Source organism: Aphelocoma coerulescens, chromosome 3 (assembly GCF_041296385.1).
Source record: "Aphelocoma coerulescens isolate FSJ_1873_10779 chromosome 3, UR_Acoe_1.0, whole genome shotgun sequence".
NCBI lineage: Eukaryota > Metazoa > Chordata > Aves > Passeriformes > Corvidae > Aphelocoma > Aphelocoma coerulescens.
Window position 1 is genome coordinate 46,746,778 of NC_091016.1, and position 26,143 is coordinate 46,772,920.

Sequence of the window (26,143 nt, forward strand, 5' to 3'; positions counted from 1 at the left end):
TTGTGTTTAACGTTGTCAATATTCATTTAAGCAACCGCTTATGAAAAGGTTTGGTTTATGTTTAGCACTCTGCTTTCTTGTTGGCAAAGAGGTGCTTTGACTCCAAATACACAGGGTAGTATTTAGCTGCCTAGGCACTCGAGTCTTCTTGCTATCCTGGCAGACCTAGAGAAAGCAGGAGTGCATGTTTGAGGAAATCTCCAATGAAGATTCATCCCAAGAATTGAAACAAGAAAGGGGAATAAAAAAAAAAATACTAGGTATTATCATATAATACTTGATACACTATTTATCACTTAGGTCAGGATTCCACAAAGCGCTTCAGTTTATATAGGAGAGCTGTTGTAACATTGATTACAGCCCTCCCCCTTGCCCTGTATTTTCCTGTCTGACTCTGCCTGCTCTTGTCAAAACTTGGTTATTGTTTACTTTCACATCCAAATCACAAAGCATCGTTCCCAAGAATTGCGAGATACAGATTTTGAGCTAAAGCTGTGGCATTGCAACCATGTCAGCCTGGTCCTAGCAGTAAAAACAGCTTTGCTTTTCTGCACATGGCCTCTTTCCTGCATTTGACTGCATTCTTGTGGCCCACAAATAAAGTACTATTGGCAAAGTGTTACAGGTAAAGTATTAAAGTAATATACTCTATCCTTTCCCCTCCCCAACCTGTCCCTGAACCATTCTAAAAAAATCAGTGGTGTTGAATGTTTGTTTCAACTCTCTTAATTTTATTTTTTTTCTCTCATTTCTCTGAGCAAAACAGTTTCTTTATGGCTGGGAGGTTATTTGAGTTACTTGAAGTTACTTAACTACTACCTAGGTATGTTTAGTTTGAGTCATGTGTCTCTTTTTTAGTTGCTTTGACAAACAGTAAAAACCTGAAGATCACAATGTCCTAAAATAAAGCTAACAACATATTATAAAAATAATTTTATTTTACAATACAAGTCTCATTTCAGTTTATAGAAATAGTAGTAACTTCATGTTCTTAAACCGAGGTCACTTTTTGTACCTATGAAAAGTAAAAAATATAAACTTGTTACTTTTTTACCTCAGTTTTTTGGGGGAAGGGAGGAAACAGGGAAGAATTTTCGGTTTTATTTTCTTAAATTTGGCTTCTGTGTGTGGTTTTATACTGTATCTGAAACTTTTCTGTTATATTGCAGGGTAAGAGGTGATGCTTTTTAATTTTCTTGGCACACTAAGTTTATGTTAACGTGTTCTATGTAAGTTTCTGTTAAAAATAGTCTGTAGGAACATCTTTGTATACTTCTGTGCAAAGATTTGGAGTTAGTGAAATTTCACTTTTCTTACTAAGTGCTGAGCAGTCTCAGGAAAGATGTTAAGGTTAGTAATGGTGTATTATTATAAATGTTAGCAGCATGGGAAAATGGGGAAGAAAAATTCTCTCTTTAAAAAGTTTACAGTTATTTTGTAACAAAAAAAGCAAAGGGTTGGCAGGATTATATTGCAATTTTACGAAGTGTTCTTCAATATACTCCCTTAAGATCTTCACTAAGGTTTATGCAGAGGAACCCCTATTGATATATCTTGTATTTTTTATCTGTATGAGAGGCATGTGCAGCTTCTCCTTGAGGAAGTGCTAAAAGCAGAATGGTCAGATTCTCAAGCAAAGGCTGAGCCATGGGACTCTGGACATGATAGGCAAATTGAGAAGAAGGAACTAGAAGTGTTGGCATTAAAATGCAGGGTATTAGCAGCTGTTTATTCTGATACTTCCAAAAAGTCACTTAGCTATTACATTTTTTTCTCATCTTGATATTTCATTCCCCTCCTTTTCTTTAACAGGTCTCTAAATTCAGTTTGGGGGAAAAAAACCCCAGTCACTTACTCCTAATTATAAAAAAAAAAAATTGAAATTTCACAAATTTATGTATGAATTACTGTAGCTTTGCTTCTTAGGCTTTTAACATAAATGAATTCCAGTTTCTGGAATTCATGTTTAGATTAAGCAGGAGTAGCACCTGAAGAGAAGTGTGGTTTTATTTTGATACTTCTTGACCCTTACAGTTTGTTCAATGTCACTTATATATGGAGCTGTCATAAAAGAGCAGGAGCCCAGGGGTTTGTGGATGAGTTTAACTGAGAAATTGATTAATTTAACACTGAGTTCAAATTATTGGCGAGGGGAATGTTTATATATTGGCCAGGTTTGCTGTGTGAAGCAGCAATCAAGTCAAAACAAGACAGAGGAAATAAAACATGGAATAGAGAAATAAAAATGGCTAAAATTCAGTAAAGGCAGGTGCCACAATTATGTGTAGCAGTTACTGTTGAGGAAAGTTGCATGATAGTACTTCAAAAGAGGAAAGAAAATGTTTCAAAACATGTACAATTATACTACTGGCCTAGGAGCTGATCATGTTGTCCATTGAATAAAAAAGTATAAATTTGTTTTATGTTTTTTACTTGTCCAAGTGCTAGTGACTAATACTACTACACCGAGTGCAGTTTTCCAAATACAGCATGCTGTAAATGGCATTCCAAAGTGGAGTCAAGAACTGTGTGTTTTGGAGTTGGGGTTTTCATTTGGTTTTTTTGTTTGTTTGCTTGCTTTTCTCTTAACCATTAAAAAAAAAAAGTTCCTAGAGAAATTTTGGGAGTACTATACTGTGTAGAATAAAACTGATGAGAAACCAATGAGCAGACCGTTTTTTCCCCTTAAATACAGTTGAGGAATAGCAATAGCACTTTACTGTAAACAATACAGTACTCTGAAATATGAAAACACTGCTCAGGTGTTTCTCTGAGTTCCCAAATAATAAACCACAGGTGCCTATGATGCTTTCTACCATTTGTGTTCATTGCACAGATGAAAGTAAAAGTTTCATACAAATAGAAAAACGAAAAACTAGGATGATTACCTTGAAGCTATAAATAAAGGTACACACCTCAGTATGCTCTTTATATCTTTTAATCATTCACTACTCTAAAAAGCTTCCAGTCCTAAGTGAAAACACAGAAATCTAACTCCTGATAAAGTCCTTTATGGTTGGGCTAAGGATACCTCCCTTTTTTTTCCCCCCTCCCCTTCTGGGCAGTTATTTGCTTTCTTAAATGGCAAAGTGGGAAGCACCTCCTTCTGTGTTTCTCTGTCCCAGTATTAGGGCACTCCTGGAACACCACCTGGTGATGTTGATGACTGTCTGGGATAGTTCTGGGGTCTTGATGCTCACTTTCTGGACCATGTACAAACCACTGGATTGTTATGTGGCGTTTTCTTAGAGTTGCAACTTCCTTCTTCAAGCAAATTTCTTGAAGTTGCCATACCTTGAGTTAGTTTTGGAAAGTGTATTAGATTAGGTCCTTTTGGATGTCAGCACTTTCAGATCTCCTAGTCTGAGAATCCCAGATGGAAAATGGTCATCAGATTTCATTTTAATTAAGACTATTTTGCCTGTCAGCATGTACTTTAGCAGAGTTTTAGTTACCTTGGTAAGTTTTTGGGTGGAAGAGAGGCATGCGTTAGCAAGGCTAGTACCTTGGTGTCCTAGTCTTCTTCCTGGATAGAAGGGAATACAGTGGTAAATTAAAACATAATACAGCTGGAATACTGCCTAAATAAAAACTGAGATATACAAAGGGGTCTTAATGTACTTAAAAGAGTAAACTCAATAGTATTATATAGTAAAATATTATATTAGTGACATGTTGGTCCTGCTTTAAGAAATACCTTTTCATGTTCATAAAAACTGATGTATTCTAGATTTGTTTTCTTTTACATATATATATAATTTTAACATCCTGTTAATTATTCTTAAAATAAAAATTGTAAAGTATGTTAAGTAAATTGAGTAATTTGCTCTGTGTACGTGGTATGTAGGTGCTGCTTGATAATAAGGTATATAAAAGAACACTTTTGTCATCCTTTGTCTAAAGCTGAATAGTGGAATCAGCTTTATACTGATTAATAATGCTCATAAACTCAGAGGCATATAGGTTTATTCAGAAGTGATTTTAGAACAGTTGCAGGTTACTTTGAAGTTAATTTTATTTGTTACTGATGATGAACTTGAGTCATGAGTTGAAATACACTTACTGTCTCTATTTTCTGATTGCTGAGAATGCTCTGAGGAATGTGTCCACTCTTCCAGATTAGGTTTTGTTGGTCTAAGCCTTCACTGAAAAATGTCTTTTGTACCTTGAGATTTAGAATATGGAGGTACTTCTCTTCAAAAAGCCATCTAAAGCTAACTCTGAACCAAGAAGACTTGCATTCAGGATTTATTGGTATTTCATTTTCTTTCAAGGGAATTTGATGTTTGTTCAGTGAGTGGTCAGAAAGAATTTCAGTATTGTGAAATGTTTCATACTGCTTTTCCCTTTTCTGTAGGGGGATAAAACCATACTTGGATATCAGTGTAACTGTCTCCATATAAATTTTACTACGCCAGGAATACTGATAAAATTAACATGTTAAAACCTGTAGTCCCAAGTCAGAGAAATGAACAGTCTCACTCTTCTGCCTGGGTAAAGTTTGTTACTTCATGGTAATTTTAAGCATCAATATTGAAAATTGCATTCATCTCTAACAAATACATCCAGATATTGCGTTTATGCTATGCATTTCATGTACTAAATTCTCATTTGTTTCCCTGTGGATACCGATGCATGCAAAACTTCTTTACTTTTATCCCACAACAGTGAAATACTCAGTCTTAACATGCTCCTGGACTTCCATAGCACTTGACAATACAGCTTGTTACACAAACCTTATTTTCACACTGGCAGATTTGAGAGAAATATGCAAGAAGAAAATCCTGGGGAGATGCGGTCCTGTTGCCAGTTTCACAGAAACTTGCCCTTCTTGAGCAGGTTTGTGCTGGCTCGGCTCTCTGGAGCGGTTCCTGCGCGGCACAGCCCCGCGGAGCAGGGGGTGAGCGCTCCAGCTGCGGTGGTGACAGGGGCTTCCTCTTCTGTCAGCAGCCCCCGAGGGCTGGATCAGCCCCGCTCACTCGTGCTGGGAAGCAGCAGCTTTACAAAGATCCAGGGTTGTGTTTTGAGGATTTAGGAACCATTTTGACTACAGGGAAGATCTGAACTTGGGGTGGTGCCTGGTTTGAAGTTTCCTGAGCACAAAGTCTGTGTTGAGGCTTTGAGACAGAGAACAAAATCCTCTTGTGTCATTTAAACATTAGGTTGCTTCATGCTGCCATACTTTATTTTTTTTTTTAGAACAGTTCTTAAAAGATGCTTTAGATAATGCCCTTTGACAATGTTTGACAGCTGCTGGCTAGTTTAAATGTGTGATGGAAGGAAGACGCACTCTTTTTCAATCCAAAAGTATCTTGGTGTGGGGCTTAGTGTGCAATAATAATTTATAATTAAAGACATGACAAATAGCACTAACTTGTTTGACAATCAAAACAACAAGTGTTTGACTGTTAATTTGAGCAATTGATCTGTTGTTTCTATAGGTGTAAACTTAGATCAGAAATAAGTGTGGAGTAAGCTGCCCTGTTCTCCCTGACCAGGTGCTATTCCCTCAGCACACCTTTGTAACGTCACTTTTTTCACCAGCTTTCTGCTTGTGAACTGCTGCCATTAGAAACTCAGTAGGAACGAAAGTCTGTGTTAATTTGCCTGACTGTAACTGCACAATTAAAGCAGTTTATCAGCAGGGGTTAGAACAATCAGTGTGTTCTGATGCTTCATGTTACCAAATTACTTCTGTTGTTCAAACAGATACTGTAATTAGTGCATCATTTTAAACTGGTTTTCTGCGGGGCTGGCTTGGAGTTTCATCTGTTAAAAACCTCTATTTTTGGTACTTACCTAAGCACTTATGTTGTTTGCAGGCCTCATCTAAATTAACAAGTTCTATTGAAATGTTAATATCAGGACTGTATCATTCCAGTACAGGTTTGGGGGTGGGTAGGTTGTTTTTCAGGATTTTTTTCTTTGTTTTTTATCAGTCAATCCTGTCAAGACCTAAGATTCAGCTGCAAAAATGGAAGGAGCAAGCCCCAATTTACAAACTGTTACTGTAATACTAGCATTTAATACATGTAGTACATCATCACAGATGAGCAGGTTACTTCATACCAAATAATAATAATGACTGTGTGTTCTGTCCCTGGCATGTGCATAGTTGGATCTCACTTAGATAGTTTCATGAGACATGGTGAGACAGTCTCTTAAGGGGCAGTTAAGTGTTAAAACATGGTCCTTCACCTTCTCCTTTTCCCATCTACAGCACTGACCTTGTGTTGGCACTCAGTAGCCCTTTATGGTTGTAAACTCCCTTGTCCAGCAGAAAATATGGGGCGGGGCGGGGGGAAGTGGGAAGGCATCTGCTGCATCAGCATGTAGTCTGAAAGGCTGGTGTGGTGCTGGGGCCAGTCCTAGTGGGAGAAGTAAGGGCTGCCTGGCAAGGGGAGTCAACCTTAGGAAGTTGTTAGTTACACTGGTCGGGAAAGGATGCAGGAATACAACAGTAAGAGATTATCCAAGTGATTTTTGTTTCATTAGGGCTGGACCTCTCATGAATACGGATAAGCTGATGTGGAATTATTTGTAGACTGAGTGGTTTATTCCTTGCACAATGTTACAGAAACCTTCTGTCTTCTGGATGTTTGTTTTGAGATGTCTCTGCAGCAGAAAAGCCAAAAACTTAAAAATGCAATTCTGTAGTTCAGGTTGGCAGAACAGCTGCAAGAGCAGAAGTTTCATTAAACAACACAAGACAGACAACTCTTGAAAGGTTGGGAGTGAATGACTTTAGTGCATTCTTCTAAGATTCCTCTGACTTGGTTTTACCAGTTCAACTATGTCAACAAAAGGTTGTAAAGTAAGATGTAAACTGTTTTGAATGGCCGAGTAGTGTTTCTCTTGGACTTCATAATTCAGATATTGTTGCATGGCTGCAATACATACCATGTCTTACTTAAAAATACTAGAATTAGATCAGGACTAGAATTATTTATAGTGATGTTATTTGTGACCTTTTAGTTAAATTTAACTTTTGTTTCAAAACTGTTCAAAATCAACATGTTAACTTACTTATTTTATTTTTTTTTTTTTTTAGTTCACACAACTTCTTTTAAACTGCTCTTCAGATTATTTTAAAAGCTTTGATATATATGTGTGAATTTTTTCATTATGGAAAAGAAATATTCGCCTAGAGCTACTGTCAATTTTAATGTACCTACAGCACAATTTATTAGACAAAACATATTGTGAGAATTTTACTAAATAGCGGATTTTCTTCTCTCCACATCTTACCGCCTCCATTTGACTGTGAGAAGTGGCTGTGAGTGATTATACTGTTTTTTATATCTTAGGATCATTTTAATTAAAGTTCTTAGAGTGTACTTGAATTAAACCTTTGTATGGTTTAAAGGACTAAAGCTATTCTGATGCCTTTTAATTTTAGTGTTAAATTTGACATTATATGAAAACATTCTTCCCTTTTACTCTATCTTTTCTGTGGTTTTTGTCATTCAGTAGGGAGAGCAGCTTGTTTAATAGGTTGGTGAAAACAATTTAATAGCCTATCACTTCAAGATGAGTGAGAATACTAAGGTTAATTTTCAACACTGGCTTGAGCTGGTGGCTTTACTTTAAAAGATCCCTGCTCTTGGTACCGAGCTGGTTTTGTATCTTTTTAGTGGCCTACATTAAAGGAAATTGTATGAGATGGAGTGGAAAAAAGTGCATAGAATGGAAGCTGCACTTTTTTTTAATACTATAGAATAGGCCATAGCTTTTTGAAAAAAATGCTGTGTGGAAAACTTGCTTCCACTCTTACCATATTGCATTCATTCTTTCTTTTTTGTCTAACTAATATTTTTTTTGCCTACAAATAAACAGATGCTAGAGTAGTATTTTTTTCAGAGTTTATTTCAATTTTCTTTAATGGCATTCCGACAGTTGGAAATTACTGGATCCTACTTCAGTGGTTTTTCATTTGTCAGCTTACTTTTCGTCAGTTGGCCATACTGTGAAGGTCTGTGGGGTGAGACATAAGGTTTGAGGTTTTTTTAAAGTTGATGATAAAATATTTTTGATTGCTTTCTGTTGATATTTTCCTTTTTCAACATTTGAATAATTTTAACAATTTCAGTCAACCTTGACACTTCTTTCAGTTGGGTTTGAAGTACTTTGAAACATATTGACTAGATAGGGAAGCAACTTAACTTTGTACCCTATTCTAGAAGAGTTTTCAGTTATCTGCTTTGTGTAGCTTGTGGAAAGCTGGTAAGCTGCTGTTTCATTCTTACACAGTCAGAGGTTGAGGAATTAAGAAGAAATCTTTGGGATGGGATGAAGATGTAAATAGAAATGGCCATTTAGGCCTGAGATGCAGGAGGTGCAAGACCACGACTTGAAGTTACTGTGTTATGGTGAGATGTATGGAAAATACAGGATACAGTTTTTAACAGTGAGCTGGACTACAGTAGTTCCCTCATGGAACAGCCTTTCTAATATTTAAGTTTTGGTTGTATAGATTCAAGTCAGTTGCATGCTTTACCTGCTTTTCTGCTTCCCCCTAAATCCCTCCCCAAGAAAATTCCTGTAGCTACACTACGGTTTTTTGTGCAGCTAAATTTTGAGGAGTTGTAGCAATATTTTTTTTAAACTACCTAATACATTGACCCTAATAGCAAGATAAATACTGAGTAGTCCATTATTGTGCATAGGTACTCTGAGGATTAATGAGTGTATATGCACAGGCAAGAGAATGAAAGCACATCTGTCTACAGAATTAGGGTATATTTAAGGATACTGAAATTTCTGCCAAACAAGGAGCACAGTGAAATTTCATCTGCCATTTATGTTGTCCTCAGTGTTCTTTAATTTAGCAGACGAGATAGTTTGGTTATAATTAAGCTTTTCTAATATTGTTGTTCCTCAAGGTTGTGGCATAAATCACGTTACTTTGTAGTTTTCTGCATCTTCAGTCTCCATTTTTCTTGTATAATTCTTCCATAAACAATCTCTGGGATGCAGGAAGACTTCATGCTGTCAATTACTTCTTGTGTATGTAATATAATTTTGAGTATTGCAATTGAATTTCTTTTTCCCCAAGTCTTAGGTTTTCTGATTTTCCTGGTGCTGTTTCTTCCTTCATTGTGCATACCCTTCCTGCTGCAGTGGCAAATGTTTCCTTCCCAAAGTAATTCTCATGGCAATTTCTATTACTCTTGACTGCTTTTTCAGTAGGTAAACCTGGCAACTAGGCTGAATTGCTCAACAGCAATTGCTACTGAAGGACAAGGGGCAATTGGGCCACTGAAAGAAAAAAAATCATGTTTAAACCGAACAATAAGCTTTTTTGTTGTTGTGACTGAGCACTGGTTGAACACTGAACAGGTCTCCTGAGGGAGGGGATGCAGTGTCCATCCTTGGAGATGTTTAAAACCTGGCCCGTAGCAACATGCTTGAATTGACCTTGCCCTGACCAAGGGGTTTGGTTTGGATGATGTTCAGGATCTCTTCCCACCCCAGACATCTACTGAATCTATGAAGTCAGCTGGTTTGTCTTATCTGCAATTCACTTCGGGACTGCCACATCTTGTACTTTCTTTCTTCGTGCCAAATTATGCAACAAGGCAAGTTGCTGTAATTCTTTCCTGCCCATTTTTTCGCTATTTTCTCCCCCAAAAATATCAAAAGAAAACCCTAATCAACCCTTAAAATCTTGGACCATGTTTCACAAGTCTTCAGAAAGATACCTTCCTACTTGTGTTCCAGATATATTCAATTACCTGTTCAGTCTTTACTATAACAAAACGTGGTTGAGAAAAGATGTGTTCAAGACTTGTTGCACAGAGGATTAGTTTAATGTAAATAAAGATTTTACTTGGGGGAAAATCTTTCTTTCCAAACCTTCATTTTAGGATTTAAAAAGAGAATGATGTACCATAAAAAAGGTAGCTCTTAACTGCAAGCGGTTTGAAGATTCTCTCTTTCATGAGTGTAACTCTATTACATGTTTTGCACCTGACTTTCTGTTGGAATGAATGAGCTAGTAAAGACCTGAATTTCCCAATTTGGGTAAAACCAAACGGGTAAATAATCAAAGATACATACTAGTATAAAAAGACATTTCTTAGAAAACTGTTAACCCACTAAGAAAACCATCTCATGAGACAGAATGGGAGCACTGGATGAATTCAAAACCCCAGTGCATTGAGGTAGAACAGAAGGAATTGTGAGCCCGTTCCAAACTCTGTCTTTTCTCTTTTATTTTGAAACATAGTGTGAACTTTTATTATTCTTACCCTTTCTTTCAGTCTTACCATTTGACTTAATAAATAGCACTTTCAATAACAGGACTTTTATTACTGCACTTCATGGCCGTGGAAGAGCTTATCATAGTCATATAGTATTTCAGTTATCTTACTGATAAGTAGTTTATATGATTGTTTGTGCTGTGAGGTCTCACCCTAATAATACCTGTGATTATAAACATTACACACAACACGTTCCACCTAAAAGTAAATTAGGGGGGTAAAAAAAAATCTTCAGTATCATTTGTATGTCCTATATGCAGCTTTTTGTTCTCTTTTTAAACTGAACAAAAAATTGTCATGCTGGAACAGAATAACTTGGAGTACAGTGCCAATAATTGATGTAACATTAATCTGAAACAAGTTTTTGAGACTTTGCACAGTATTATTTTCATTATGAGAGAAATGGATACACCACCATAAAGCCCCCTTCATGTTTGCCCACACTATGTGTAAACATGGCACGCGGTGTTTAATGGTGTGGTAGCTAAAATTGCACTTGGGCATTCCTTCTCTTTCAGGAACAGATCTTGCTGCTTTACTTGGGGACACCTTTCCTTCTCATTTGTTCCTCTTGACCTTTTTTTAAATTTTTTTTTTTTTTGCCTCTTGTGATACTATAGTTGTGCAGGTTGTCTTGCACCTGGTGTTAGTAACTAGGACTTTTCCCGCTCCAACACTGTCGCAGTGCAAGAAGAGGCATAGTTGCACATTTCTTCCTCTGCCGGTTTAGGAACCTTCTCTCATTCTTCATACCTGTAACATATTATTTTGTACATTACCTCATATTGATAGAGCTTGCCACCATCTTAAAAGAAAACAGCTCGCTCCTGCTTTGGATTAAAAAAAATAATGAATGGAATTGTTTAATAATTAAGAGTGGAGTTTTGATCACAATTGAATAAATAAGATGCAAATACCGTGTCATAGATAGTTCTTTCAAAGATTTCATTTCAACAGAGAGCATGTTATAACTCAGCTGCACTTTGTGTCACGTTCTGTACCATAAGTAGTGAGGGTTATTTTTCTCTCTTTTCTGCTTCTGAAATTGGCAGACCTATTTTCACAGCCACCTTTGTTTAGAAAGTTGGTGAAGATAACATTGAAAACAACAAAACACACCACCACCACACACCATAAAATGGAGTGATGGATATGTGCATGTTGTATACATAGTGAAAAGAAGTTTCAAAGTACTGATTCTATTACATACATTTTTCATGCATCTCTCTTGGTTCAGGTTTTTTCCTCCTTTTTTTATCCTTGTCTATTCCACAAAACATGTCAGACTTAGCTGAATTAAAAATAAAACACTCTAAGGAACAGTGCTCCCTCAGGTATATATGAATATGAGGAACTGCAAACATTTGTTTGTATTAATTCTTAGTACATTTCTTCAGTGTATCTGATTTTCTGGAGGAGTTTTCATGAAATTTGGGGGAAAAGACACATTTGCAATTTAAAAAAAAAAAAAAGTTAAAGTGTGAATTGTGGTTAAGCCACAAAGGTTTATCTTACAAATAGGAGGCTCTTCTATTATACCCAGCTTTTTAAGTTTTAAATAAGTGAGGTTTGTTTATGTGGGCCTTTTTATAGATTCAAAATTGTAATAAACCTTTTTTTGAGCCCCTGCCTTTTTTTTTTTAACTTGTTATGTTATATTTTAAATATTGTCACATTTAAGTGAGGTTTCATGAAAATTTAGCTAGCTTTATTCACTGTTTAATAAAAAAGGAGTTGGGAAGTTTTTTCTGTGTTGTGTTTCATTTTCTTTTTTTTTTGGAAGACTGAATACTTGAATGTGTTGCTTAAATTTACTGTTTTCTGTTGTCTACAATCTTTTACATTAAGAATGTTTTGTTTAGCATGCTTTCTTTTTCTGAAAACATTTCTAAGATTTATCTTTGGCATTATTAATGGCATGGATGTGATGAGTACCTGTGTAATGGTGACCATCTTGTCACTTGCCCTTCTGTAACTTCAGTATTAAAGCTTTGTCATCTCCTCCTCTTTTCTCTTCATCCAGTACATGCTCTCCTTTGAAAATGGCAGCTTTTGTAGTGTTCCTTTTGTAGTGTTTTATTCTTTGAATCTTGTCTTCATGAGTATTTGAAAGCGTTTTTTAACACTGGAGAATTGCTTTCTTGTCCTTTGGAGCGATTCAGATGGAGTTTCTATGTCTGGTGTCTGTTTCACTTCTCTTCAAAAGATCGGTTACTTAACCACTAGTATGTCTTACCTGTTTAAGTCTTGAAAGGCTCTAAATAATATTGAAAGTAATACTGTGTTTGTAGTATTTCTTATTCTTGTTCCTTTGTTCAGCTGGGGAAGGTACTCTTCAAGAAACAGCATGCGTATTGTAGTCTTTAAAAGGTGTAATATAGAGTAGGAGGTTCCAAAACACCAAAAAAATGATATTTTGAAGCCTAAGTTCATATGATACAAAAGTCTCTGAAGTATGAAGAACCATTGCTGAAAATGAAGTCCATATTATGCACAGAATTGAATTTGTGTACTGTTTGTGATTGCTTTATACAGAATGTAAGTCCTTCATAGCTTCTGTGTTTTAATTTTTTTTAGGAAGAACAGAATCGAGGCAAGCCCAACTGGGAACACCTGAATGAAGATTTACATGTACTTATCACTGTGGAGGATGCTCAAAACAGAGCAGAAATAAAGCTGAAGAGGGCTGTTGAAGAAGTAAAAAAGTTACTGATACCTGCAGTAAGTATTTGTATGCAAGCCTTTGATTTCCATTTTCAGAAGGTACTTTTGAAATACAACTAATTTACTACAGGCATAAGAGTAAGCCTGCAGAGTGGCATCCTAGAAGGAAGTTTAGATATGATTTTGTAATATTCTAGTGATCTTTAAACATGTCTCATCCCAGATTGAATTATTCCTTAGGACAGAACAGTATTTTAAATAGACATTGTCTTTTTTGGCCTGTTTTAGATCAGATACAGGAAATTGTTATCACCTTTAGAAGGCAATGCTGAACTGTTACAAACACTAGTTTTCTGTCTTTCTTTCAGTATTAGTATTCTTTAAGGCTGGGGAAATATGACATGCTTTTATGTTTCACTTTGAGATGATTCTGATATTTTAAGAAACAAAGGCATGTATTTTTAGATCGTCACATTAAACATTTTGCAAAAAGAGCAAAACCGTTTAGTATCAAAAAACTTTGCTGTCAGTATACTGGGGAAAAATAAATGTAGGGAAACGGGAAAATGGTTGTGTTTCTCATTTTCTGATAACTTAAACAGGCTTCTGCATAGCTAGATGACTTAAATCCTTTTTCAGAGACCAGAATTGCCCTGTGAGAGCCCTTCTCTTAGATCTTCTCTGCATTCTCACTCAAAGCAAGGTGGCTCAGTGTGGCTGTGTAGTGCATCCCACGCCGTTAACTTGCATCTTGTGCTCATTTTTACCACCACTTTTGTGCCCCTGTAAAATGATAAGAATAAATTAGATCTTTTTCAGTGGCAGAAAAACTTTCCATATTACAAGGGAAAATTGAGACTACCTTTGTGAAAGAAAGTAGTAGGTGGTATTAAAATGACCTACTGATTTTGGGTACTTAGTGAATGCTAATAGATGCTGGCTGTGAGGAAGCTTGTAGTGACACATGCAGTCTGTATAAGCAGATTTATTCAGAAGACGTTTTTAAAAGTTACTAAAGATAGAGAGAGAGACTTAATTTCTTAATTATCAAAAAATGGTAGACTATTAAGCAGGAGGTATGAAAAAATGTGATTTAGACCTCTTGACATTGCACATTGTCAATTTCTGAAAGCAGAAGACAGAGAAAGTAGATCTTCAGAATTTACTCCTTTATTAAAGAGACCTTGAGCACATTAGGATTGAGTTTATAGTCAGAATTTTTATGCGGGCAAAACTTAGAAACCCTTATGTTCATTCTTTAGCTACTGCAGAGCAAACAGTTTAAAAACCAAACTTCTGTGTGACTTAATTTTGTCAGGTGTTTCTTCCTTCTTCTACCTCCCCCTTATTGCTGAATAATATGACTGAAGGGTCAACTTCAGGATGACCTGATAGGTTACAAACCCCCAGTATGTCTGAAGTACTAGTGTGTATACTTCGTGTATGTTTGTGTTGTGCTTGTTTTGTGGACCTGTTGTGTTCTGAGCCCCAGAAAACATGTAATGCATTAGTACTTCTTTCATTGTGAAAGTGACAAGCCAGCTCTTTGTCTTGAAAGCACTCTGCCTCGTGTAGTATCCTAATCAGTTGGGGAAGCACTGTAATCCTGATTACAGAAATAACTGTTTTTCCCCTTTAATGAAAAATAACAATACAGGGCTAACTATTGTCTGAATAGAACGTCGCTTAAAATACACTTTGTCAGTTCATTATCATCTTTATATGTTATGCGTAGGCATAAGAGATTTGGGTGGTGCGTGTTACTTGCACAAAGAGTTAAAGGTCTGCTGGCTCTAATTTCTCAAAAATACTCGTTGCTGAAACAGGTATGTGTAGTACATACTAATGAATTAGTATATAGGTGAACTTGGTTTTGTACTACCTTTTGCATCTGTTCAATTAGTATAAAAAATGGAGTTGTGGCTTCAGGCAGTTTGAGAGCTGAAAAACTCAGTTTAGTGTTAAAAGATAGGAATTGAAAACTTCTATGAGTGAAGTCATAAACCTTCAAATAATCAGGATAAGCATAGGGAAAAAAGGAAATCATAGTGAATTACGACAGTATGAGTGAAATTGTAGATTTTGGAAGATAATAAAGATACTCCAAGATGTAAGAATGGAAAATTGTAAATTCCCTTTCATGTGGTAGAATACCTGCTACTATTACTGTTTTTCAGATAAATGTCAAAATTGAAAAAAAAAAAGTAAATTTCTTTCTGTTCTATCACTGTCCAGCTTGATTAAAATTTGAGACTATGTGGGAGAGAATACTCATTTTCATTCTTGCCATACAGTGTGACAATGCTTTGTGTTTATGAGATTAATTTCAGAAACATGCTAGTGTTCAGAGATGGAAATTAGTTGCTAATTTCTTGGAATGATCAGTTATTTTTGTACTCAAGATGTTAAAAAGCCTAATTACATTTTCTAGCTACAGTGTACAAATAGGCACGTTTCTTAAAATGGATTTCTTTTTGATTGTACTGGGGTGAAGAGAGACTATTTCAGTCCTAAAGTGTGTTTCCTAAATTTATGAATCTGGATCATTAGTGACTTTTTTTTCCTTGTGGATGTGAATTAATATTTTCCCTTTTCACTTGCTCTTGCATTTTTACCAAGATAGTTGTACAGTCAAGTAGTTTATCTTCAGAAATGAAAAGCACAACTTGAGGAAGACTGGCTGAACAAGCCATTTTTTTCTCCTTGAGGAGAAAGGCCAACTTTTTTTTTTTAATTATTATTCATTTGTATTTAATTTACATTTCTTTAGCATGATACCTTTTTTTTAAAATTTTTTTGGCTGTACTGCAAGTTGCATAGGACTAATTCTTTTCCTCTTTCAATAGTTCAGTGAGATATTGATCTTTATCTAGACCTGCAAGATCATACAGTATTACTTCTTCCATGTTTTTCTTAAGAAAGAAGTAGAATTAATAAAGCAGTCTGCAGACTTTAGGGATCACATCAACTTGTACTGTCCTTATGCCTCCTTCTGAAGTGAATCCTCCAGATCATTGATCTCTCTTTATTGTGGGTGCTTTGAGAGTTGTTTGTTATTTGCAAGAGTTAACGTGAGGATGGGTGGCTCTCTTGCAAAGGAGAGGAAAAAGGTGCTCTGGGTTGGTTGTTCACTGCAGAACAGAAGAAAAAACTCAGAACCTTTTCAGGGGCACATACATAATAATGAAGTAGAGCTTACCAAATCAGAGCATCATTAATGGTTTGAAGTTGTTCTTCAAGCTCTTGGGCTGTAGGGCTGAACTCTTCTGCCAGAAATGTTAGGCTTCTAAGAAGTGTTGAATAAATCTTTCTAGCTGGATGAGTTTATCTAGATTTTCCTTTCATTGTACAGACCATGTCTCGTTTAATTACTAATTCACCTTTATACTAGCTGGCTTTGTATAGGATGAGGCACGTATGACAAAATTCAAATTATGGATGAATACTTTCTACCCCTTTTTCCTTTTGATTCCACATGTTTCCTTTCAGAGGAAAAGATCATATTTTTGGTTTCTACTTAGCTGTTCTAAGTTGGTCTGGAAAACAGTGTTATTCAGGTTTTTTTATAGCTTTTCCTATGTCGGGACAGCTGTAGTTTCACTTGGTTGCTGCTGCCATCTTCTTGGAAGACAGCTACAACACAGAATTATTCAGTGATGCTCCCTGTCTAACTTTGTTTATAATTTGCCACTACTATGTAGAATTTTACAGTTGTGATGGGTAGGAAAAATGTTTCAGTAGAAGCTTGTTTCATTTTGCTCCTACATTTGGATCTTGCCTGTCATAGTGATTTTTGACTTTTTAGTCTTGAATATCTTTAAATTTAGCTGTATGAGACAGTAAATGTGCTGTATATGGCATGATTTTTATAAATTGGAGCATATTTTATAGTGGTACTTGGTTTGGCCTCATTCACTACTGTCCTCCTCCTGTTTAGTCCCTGTTACTAGAGCTGTTACTTCGATGGTGTTTCTGTTTTTAGTCACACCTATATACAACACAGTTTCTTTATATAACAAGAGAGAATATTGTGAAGGGGCAATAGTATTGGTAGAGTGGTTTATTTTTCAGCTGAATAAGCTAAAAGCATTTCTTTCTAAAAGACTGCTTTCAGCAAGTGTGATGAGGTGGGGCTTGTTTATTAATCAAAGTAAATTTCTAATACCTTCCATGTAAGTGTGGTTGTAAATGTTCATTGTGGTTTATTTTCAGCTACTTAGAGTAAACTCAAATGTGTCTTTAATTTTTACCCTGGGAACTTGGTGTGCTGTAAATTCCATTGCAAAATACAGAGAAAAAAATTGAATTTAAGAATGTTTAACTGTGCTTTAGTCTTAGTTAAAGAAAAAGAACATAATTATTATAGTAATGCTGTATATAATTTGTTGCTCTGTAATTAAACTAGCAAAAACTTGACATTTGAAAGATATTATAAGATTTCATTTTTTTATTAGCCATCTAAAAAGCCACAATAAATTCTGCATGCAAGTTTGACTTTCTTGAGTAGCTCTTTCGAATTCATTCCTACATGGTGCATTGGTTTTACATTTTTGCTTTCATGAGTGAGAATATAGTGCTGCCTTGTGTAGTTTCCCTGTTGAAATGTTGGTCATGCTGTGCAATCCATTGTTTGCTGCTTATTCAGTTCAAGTCATGAAATTAATAAGTGGTGCAGTAGCAGAAAAAGGATACTGCTGTCCTTAAGAGCATTTTAGGAAATTCCTACGTTATGTCTGCTTTGTCAGTTCCAATAGAAGTCTCTCAGGGTGAACGATCAGACGGGAAGCTCTGTACGAAGGGCAGTGAAGCAGCCAAACATCTTGGCAGCGACTACTAGATAACGTGGTAAACTTTTTGATGTGGGGGAGAGGTGATAATGTGTTATTTTTAGTAGCATGAAGTGGACTTAATGTTTCCATGACCGTATGAACCAAGGGCTGCTGCAGTCCTGCCATTCCTTCATGATTTGCTGTTCCTGCTTCCTGTTTTGCATCAGAAAGCCTGGCCTTCATCTGACCGTGTGGCGAGTCCATTTGGTGGAGAGCTTAACCTCGCTGACTGTCTTGCTCCAGAGTCAGGCCTGGTTTAGCACTGACAGAATTGACAGCCTGAGAACAGGCAGACAGGGAAAAATGGTACTGCAGCAGACATCCCTTAAATAAACAAATTTCTGTACAACTGCGAGTGAATATGCTCACCTGCAAATAGCATGAGAGTAAAATATCCTGCTACAGTGAATTTCTGATATGGCAGTGGAAAACAAAAGAGGATTGTAAGTATTCCTCTTTGTGTTTTCTACTGTCCAGTATGTCTAGTACTGATAATTTCAGTAGCTTATTCACAAATTGAATAAAGAATTATGAGAGTTGTGTTGAGCAGTCCTTAAGTAAATTCTGCTATTCATTTTAATGGTCTTACTTCCCTGAAAGTATTTACTGTCATGCAAGTCTGAGTTTTAAAAATAAGAACATGAATTTCTTACACCAGTTCACATAGGAAGTGTTTATATATTGTACTTGATATGTCACTGCAGTGTTAAATTTTCGAGATTACATTAGTATTAACTAAATTATTTTGGGCCAGCTGCAAGTGAGAAATAGCTCTCTCCATCATTGTGTACTGTGGTGGAAACTGTAGACCAGTGGTTCATTGCCACCAAAATATTACCTGTTGAGTGGAAATAGTTTTTTGAGACCATATTTACTACAACATATCGTGATGATTTTCAGCTGAATTGAGGTAAATCTGGTTTAAATTTTGTTAGAATTCGTCAACTTTCCTGAAATGATCGTTGTAGTACAAAGGAGAAAATTAGAATTATTCATCAGAATATTGTTCAGGGTGATAGAGCACTGGAACAGGCTGCCCAGAGAGGTTGTGGAGTCTCCTCTGGAGATATTCAAAACCCACCTGGATGCCATAGCCTGCAACCTGCTCTGGGTGCGGATTGGACTGTGTCATGAGGTCCGTTCCAAGCCCAATCATTCTGTGATTCTGTGATGAGAATAATTTTGAAAAGAGATATAAAATGTGCTGGTTTTAGTATGATGATAAATTGGTTTTCAACTTTCCATTTCCAGAAAGTTGACAAGTAATTAAATGGCAAGTAAAAATTTATGGTGATCTGTGCCCTCATACATTTCAGTTGATTGTTTTACAAATTTGGACATAGTCATGACTGAATTTAACTGTAAATATGTCTAGTTTTATTAGCTTATAACTTAGGTAACAGTTCATAGGGATTCTTACTTCCCCGTGGCTTTCCTTGTACTAATGGCAGAAAGAAGCTTCTCCAACAGTTATTTATAAGCACCTTAATCCAGCTGTTACTCTGAATCTTCTGGACATCTGATGGCTTCTAGAACCCAAGGAAATTAGTTAGTTGTGCCTACCTACAGTTACTGTTGAATACCCTCTGTTTTCCCCTTTTCCTTCTTCTCCACCATCCTCTGTATTCATTTATCTAAGGTGTTACAAATGTATAACTAGAGAAGTGGTAGGTCTAAAGTCTGGAAAAGACATTGGGAAACTTAGAAAATGGACTCTTCTCAAAGAGAACAAAGACACTCTGTTGCCTGAAACTCAGTCGGGACATGCCCTTCTAAAGCACGATTATGCATTGATTAGGAGCTCTAATTAGGTTCTGCATGGGTTTTGTTTGTCTTCCAGAAATGAGCTTAAATCTCTTTGGTTTTTTGGTAGACACAGTTGAAAGAAAAAATGGTATTGACCTATTCTAGTAATTTGTTTTGTGGTACCTGTAACTTCTTTTTCATTTTTCATTCCGTTTTTTAAATTTGCTTCCTCTAATCTTGGCTATTTTCCCAGTGCTTTCTCTAGTAGATTTTTCTCCTTATTATTTCTTCTTCCATACTTTTGTTTGTTTTCTGTTGATGGTCCTGGAATAGAAAATGTAAGTTGGGATCTTTATATAAAATCTTGTTACAGCATTTCTCCACTTTTTCAAAAAGCAGATGATTAGGCTACAGTTCTCCGTGTCTGGCCGTCTTAATGAAGATGGTGACAAAACTGCAGTGAATTACCCCATACATTATTTTTCTTATCCTTCATTTCTATTTACAGTTGAGTTTTGGTTGGTTGATTTTCTTTTTTGTTATCACAACTTTATACCTAAGTGAAAGAAATGGTAATTGTAGAACTGTGATTCCTGAGGAGATGTAGTATAAAGAGTAGGACTTTGTTATCCTGCACTTTTAACACATTTTAATGCTTGACACTAACCAGACTATATTAAGGAGGTCAGATCACTTCATGCATGAGTCACCTTGGAGTGGTTTCTGGAAGGATCATAGCAATTGCAAAGATTTTTGTGTGAAACAATAGTAAAGGAACCAGTAAACATCTCCCTTTTCCAGCCATTTAAAGCATTCTTTATTGCAAGTGTTAATTTTGAAATCTAGATTTCTAATTATACTGAAGTAAAGTTTGTCATACAGACATCTGTGGTTTAATGCTGACTGATGATTTACAGTCATCTAGTTGGTCTACATTATGCTATTTTGACGTCAGACACAGAAAATTCTAACCTGTGGAAAAGTGCCAAGGGTTTTTCACCGACTATTCAATAGAAAACTTAAGTGTTTCTATTTTAAAACAGTACAGAAATACCAGAGCTTCCAGTGGTGGGATAATATGGTTTCTTTTTCTTTCACAATTTGTTTATAGGCTAAGACTTTAACAGGGGAATTATGGATATGTTAGCAGGATTACCATAGGTGGGCATGATATAAGAGATTGGAGCTGATTATGTTAAATAGCTTATATGATTTTGGACTAGGCCATTTGTAACATACTTTATAGTAAATTGGAGAGTGGTAAACAATCCTGGAAAGTGATTAGATGAAACCTTACTGGATAGTTGCATTGCTTGGAAAACAGTTGATAGAATGTTAAATGCTTTTCCTTATTAAGTAGTATATTTCTTGTGTGTTGTTGGAAATGATATGAGTTTTATAATTTTTTATCTTGCATCTTCTGTATTTCAATAAGTATTTTAAAATCTCTGCCCTGTTTTCGAACATATTTTATTAGTAGGGATAGCTTAATGAAAACAGTACTGCCTTTTACATTTTCAGTATTACCATTATTAGCTCATTTTTAATGTTTTCACAACATCTGTGTATGTAGTAAATTGTGTTAGTCAGTTCCAACTTGAGTTGTAAAGTGAGATGTGTTTTATATTCCAAATCACTTGGAAAACTGGATAGAAGGAAACTTCAGCACCAGCAAATCTAATGAAGTCAGAGGTCTCTAGCACTATGTCCAGTCCTTTGATATTGCAGCTTTTTATAAATGGATTGGAAGATGTGAGGTTTTCTATTTGACCAAACACAGCTGTAGATACTAAGAAGTTCAGCTGCTGTATTTATAAATAAATAATTCCAGCCTTTGATAGATACTTTGCTACAGCCTCCAAAATTGTACATTACAAATCCTTTTTCATGAGACTGAAAACATCAAAGCCCCAAAACCACCATTTGGAGTTGGCTGTCTTACAATCATTTGAAGCATTTCATGAAGACTAATTTTCAGTCAAGTAATTGCATGCATTGCTCTGCCCTGATCTTAGAATCTTTATGATTCCTTCATTCTCTAGCTTGTGTCCTAGTTTGAAAACAGAATTCTTACTATGGCTACCCTGACTTTCTTGGCAGCTATGCTGATACAGTTGTACTAAAGCAAGCAAATGATACATCAGGTGAAATGGAACTAGAAGGTGGAGTGGTGATTTGTCAAATGTACACATGGGCACTTGAGTGCTGTGGTGATGGAACTGGGCAATTCCAGTTCTTTGCTCAGCCTTTTGGCTGTGTTAGGCAGCCAGTGGCCTTATTTTTCTGTCTGCTAGTCTGAGGTTTCAGTTTTTAATGAGCAGACCTGTAGCTTCCAGGATCTTAAAGAAAAGTTTCAAAGTTTTAAAATAAAGCTTGCTTGCTTTGTTCATTGAAATTAACAGTCAAAATCATTACTGTCAACAGACATCAGATATGTTGAGTAATAAAATCTTCATGTATTGTTCAGAAAAGCTGTTTGCAGGAGTATAGTCACTTTTTTTTTGTCTTGGAAGAGAAGTTCTGAAAGACCAAGGGAGCTGAGAGGAGTGTCTGGATTTCTCTGGGTTTAAACCCGCTGTAGTATATATGGTAACGCTATGCTAATCTGATTTGTCAGTAGTGGTATTCTGGCATTTGGAACAGATAGACTATTGATACAGCATTGGGAAGAATACTGTTTTTTCTTAATGCCTGCAAGAGAAAAGCCTGTATGTGCCTTTCAGTAGTCATTTCTGAAGTCACTGATTAATTTCCGAAGAAGGTGATTGGGCTGTGGAGGGGGACTCCTTTAGTCATCCTTGCAGTATCAGGTCCTCTCTTAGTGGATGGTGGAGAACTCTTCGAAGAGATACTTTATTACTCAGCAGTGAGGAGAGCTTCAGGGAAATCTCTTACTTCTGAAGATCCAAAGGTCAATCAGATTCAAGAAAGATAAACATAAAAAAAAATCAGGCTTTTAAAATATATCAGGTCATAGCAACACTTGTTTTCTCCTGTGATAGCAAAGGTACTTTAAATAAACCTTAACTTTTTCATCTGTAAAATGTGGTGAGAGCACCTTACTATTTTTTTAAATACTCTGAGAGGCAAATGTTTACTTAATGATGAATATGTGACAGGTCATTACTGGAATGCTCTTTCTTCTGTAGCAGTGTAAATAGTTTTACAGGTGATTCTTGGAGGCAGAAGAATGCGCAAAGTTTGTATTATCCTATACGATTGGAGATTGCAGGGAAGACTCTGAAGGTTCTTGATTTTCGTAAAAAGAGTTGTACTAATACGTGTATTCATTGATTTCAGTTTAGATGAATTCAGAATTTTTTGTATGTGTGTTGCATAAGCCTAAATTCTGTGTCTTGGTGAAATATTTTTGCAGAGGGACTTCTAACATTATATATATATATATATATATGTATCTTCAGCTATGTTGCCTTTGTGTTGCAGATAAACTAGACATTAAATTATTTTGTCTTAGAAAGTAAATGGGAAGATAAGTAGTTACGCAGAATCAAACAGGAGTCCTGCTCAAGTGGGCAGCCTTAAAGGAACTCTACCAGTATTATTTGAGAAAATGTCATCCCTTGTGTCCATGCAAATCATTCTGCAGTGCTTGGAGAGTAAAGTGAAGCATATAAGACACTAAAGCTGATAAATAGCACAATTTTATTACTATGTCATGCTTTATATTCGATGTATTTTCCACCTTTTAGAAGTAATCTGTGTGTAGCAGTTTCAACATACAACTGTTAATTGTTTTTAAATAATACTTTCTTTCACTACTGTCTATAGGATTTTTTTGAAAGATCCTAAGTGGCTTCAGTAACAAGATCCTATTAAGATTAGTAGTACTTTGTACAACTGAAGTGTACAGACGCTTCTAAATATCTTAGTCTAGGTTACTTCTAAGAACTTGAAAGATGCACAGTTCTGTGCATCAGTGGTTTAGGTTTGGAACCTAGGAATTAATTTTTACTAAAAGTCTCAAATTGACTTGAAAACTTTAGAAATCTTTGCTAAGACAACTTCTGTGATGTAGTTGAGATGTAATCCCCAACATACCTTAGGTGCTGGTTTTATTTATTTTTGCTGTATTTTAGTCTGTTTAGTTAATTTTCTTCAACTGTGAATCACACATAGGATTTCAGCCGAATATTAAGGTTCAGGGGAACTAAGGAAACTATATATATGATTCCATGTCATTTAATGTAAAGCACTTGTGATTTAAGGCATGGCTTCTCTTTCTAGATTCAGTAGCCTCTTTCTCATGGAGATGTGTACTAGAATCATGAGGGAAAAGAGAAAACAATTACTCCTTTTGGTGTTTTGATGTCAGTCACTTTGGGGTTTTTTTTAATAAGCTTTGCTTTTTACTTTAATTTCTTTCACAGAAATGTCAAAATAGAATCCTGTTTAATTAAAACAATTGATTAGCAGGGAACCTTAGCTGGCATAAGAACAGTAAATAAATGACTTTTTGGCTTCTCTAAAAAGCTTGTATTTCAAGAGAAGCTTATGTAAAAAGCAGAAAAACTAAGTTTTTACTTTAGACTACCAGCCTGTTACTTACGATAAAAAAAAGTAATTTCAGGAAAAACTTAGTTGCATTTATAGAAATTAAACATGTCCATATTGCCCTAAAACATTTGTATTAATAGCATATGGTATCAATCCAAACAAGTAAATATTACATTCCAAAGCATAGAAATAAGGGTGTACTGTGGATTCTGAGGGAGAAGAATATTTCTTCTTTTTTTTTCCCAAATTATCCTTTCAGTGCTTCTCTATACAGTTACCTTCTCACTTTACTGTTGTGGCATCCTTTAGATGTCTGACTGATTAGACCAGTTCTTTTCCTGTCTTTGACCTCAGGCTTATAGTTATACTCCCTTAACTTTGTCAGGATTATTTTTGTGTTTCTGGTGAGAAAAGCTTCTTTTTCTCAAAAGCACGTGGGTGTGTTGCATTTATGGCAGAGAACAATATCTGTCCTGTTTGCCACATAACCCACATTTAAGAGAGACAGAAAATGGCACCATCTAAAAGCCGGGTTTAAGAGTTTTTCCATGTAATTTCTTGGAAAAGGGAGGTTGATAACATGTGTCTATGCCTTCACTTGTGACAGTGTTCATTGATTCAGAGGTATAAATACATCTGATGAGGATTTAAGTCTCAGTTCTGCTTCCTATGACAAGTACTTAGTGCAGTGCAGAGCTCTTCTTTTCTCTTGATACCCAAAGTGCAACATCTTAGGGGTGCTAGCCAGAGCACGGTTCTCCTGTCCTTTTTGTGTACATGCAAGTTCTTGCAAAAGGAAGAAAATTGTATTGAACCCAGAGTATCATCCTGCTTGGAGAGACTCTTGTAATCCTGAAGGATCTGATGCAAGTGAAATTGCTTCTCATCTCGGTAGTGATGACCTTACTCAAGAACAGTTCTTTGGTTCATTAATCTATCCACACTTGCTTTTGGAAGTATAGGAAACTACTTCCAAAACTGCTTCTGTGAACTCTCCACTACCTTTCAGAGTATTTGTTACATGTTGCCTCATTTAAAATATATTGCTTTCAGGAAAGCATAGCAGCTGGTATTTCTGAATCCTTGCTGAGTCCTGCAGCCTCCTCTGAAAGATGTTTTGGGAAAAGAATTTGTAAAATCGAATATGAACCAGTCTGGCCACTCCAGTTGACATCCAAACCTCACACTCAACAATTTTACGTACTTGCACAAAAGCTTCTGCTGCGTTATTTGCTGGTTATCTTTAGGTAAACCAGTTGGGTTTTCTTATTCTTGAGATGCCCCTTCCCCTCCCCTGTAAGACTGACAGTATATTGTATCCTAGACAGTTGCAATAAGAGCTTTCAGAAGGGTTAAAACTGGGGGCTCAGTTGGTAATAAGGCTCAGTTGATAAAGAACGTTTCTACTGAATACTTTCATAACCATAACCAAAATTTTTGTTGTTGTCTGGTGGCTCATGGGGTAGCCAAAAAAACAAAAGAACAAACTTACTGCAATCCAAAATATGAATCCCATATAGTGATTTCAGATGCTGTCCAGCTGGACTGATGAACTGTTTTCAAATGGCAAAGCAAGGTAAAGAAGTGTGGGTGGTAGTCTGTGTTACCATCACAGTAAGGCAAAGGAGCTTTTTTGTATTTGTAAACTGCCAAATACAAGTGCATAGTACAGTCTTAAATGTAAAAATATTGCCAGAAACCACAAAATTAAAATTATATTTTATCCTTATTAAAGTATTAGTAATAACACCAGGCACTAATTCTTATTTAAGTGAAGATGAGCGATATTTCTGTAGTTGAAATTTGAAGTTGAACTGTTCTTGGGGGAGGATGGGAGTGGCAGACATTTATCTGTAGAAGAATTTGTATGCAGTACGTGGGACCATACTGCATTTAATATGCGTAGGTGGTGTCTCACATGTAATACATCAGTAAATTTACACTGTATGTGCAGTGTAAGATGCTGCAGTGTAGGTATGCATTGAATGTTCTACAGACGTATGAAGACCTTATCAAGAACACCAATAGGCACTTAATTAAAAAATTAATAAAATTGGCAAGTATGATATATGGGCAGGCATAATTAATGCATCAGTATGGTTTTATCTCAAGTGCTCCTTGCTTCTC

General features: G+C 36.0%; 1 protein-coding gene across 7 annotated transcripts in view; it reads left to right on the plus strand.

Annotated features, from left to right (window-relative positions):
- QKI (QKI, KH domain containing RNA binding) overlaps positions 1-26,143 on the plus strand; it is a 149,837-nt gene that overhangs the window by 91,455 nt on the left and 32,239 nt on the right. For all 7 annotated transcript variants that reach the window (XM_069010114.1, XM_069010120.1, XM_069010115.1 and 4 more), the window contains exon 4: positions 12,840-12,983. In XM_069010114.1, the coding sequence (XP_068866215.1) occupies positions 12,840-12,983 (144 nt within the window). The remainder of the gene's footprint in view (positions 1-12,839; positions 12,984-26,143) is intronic.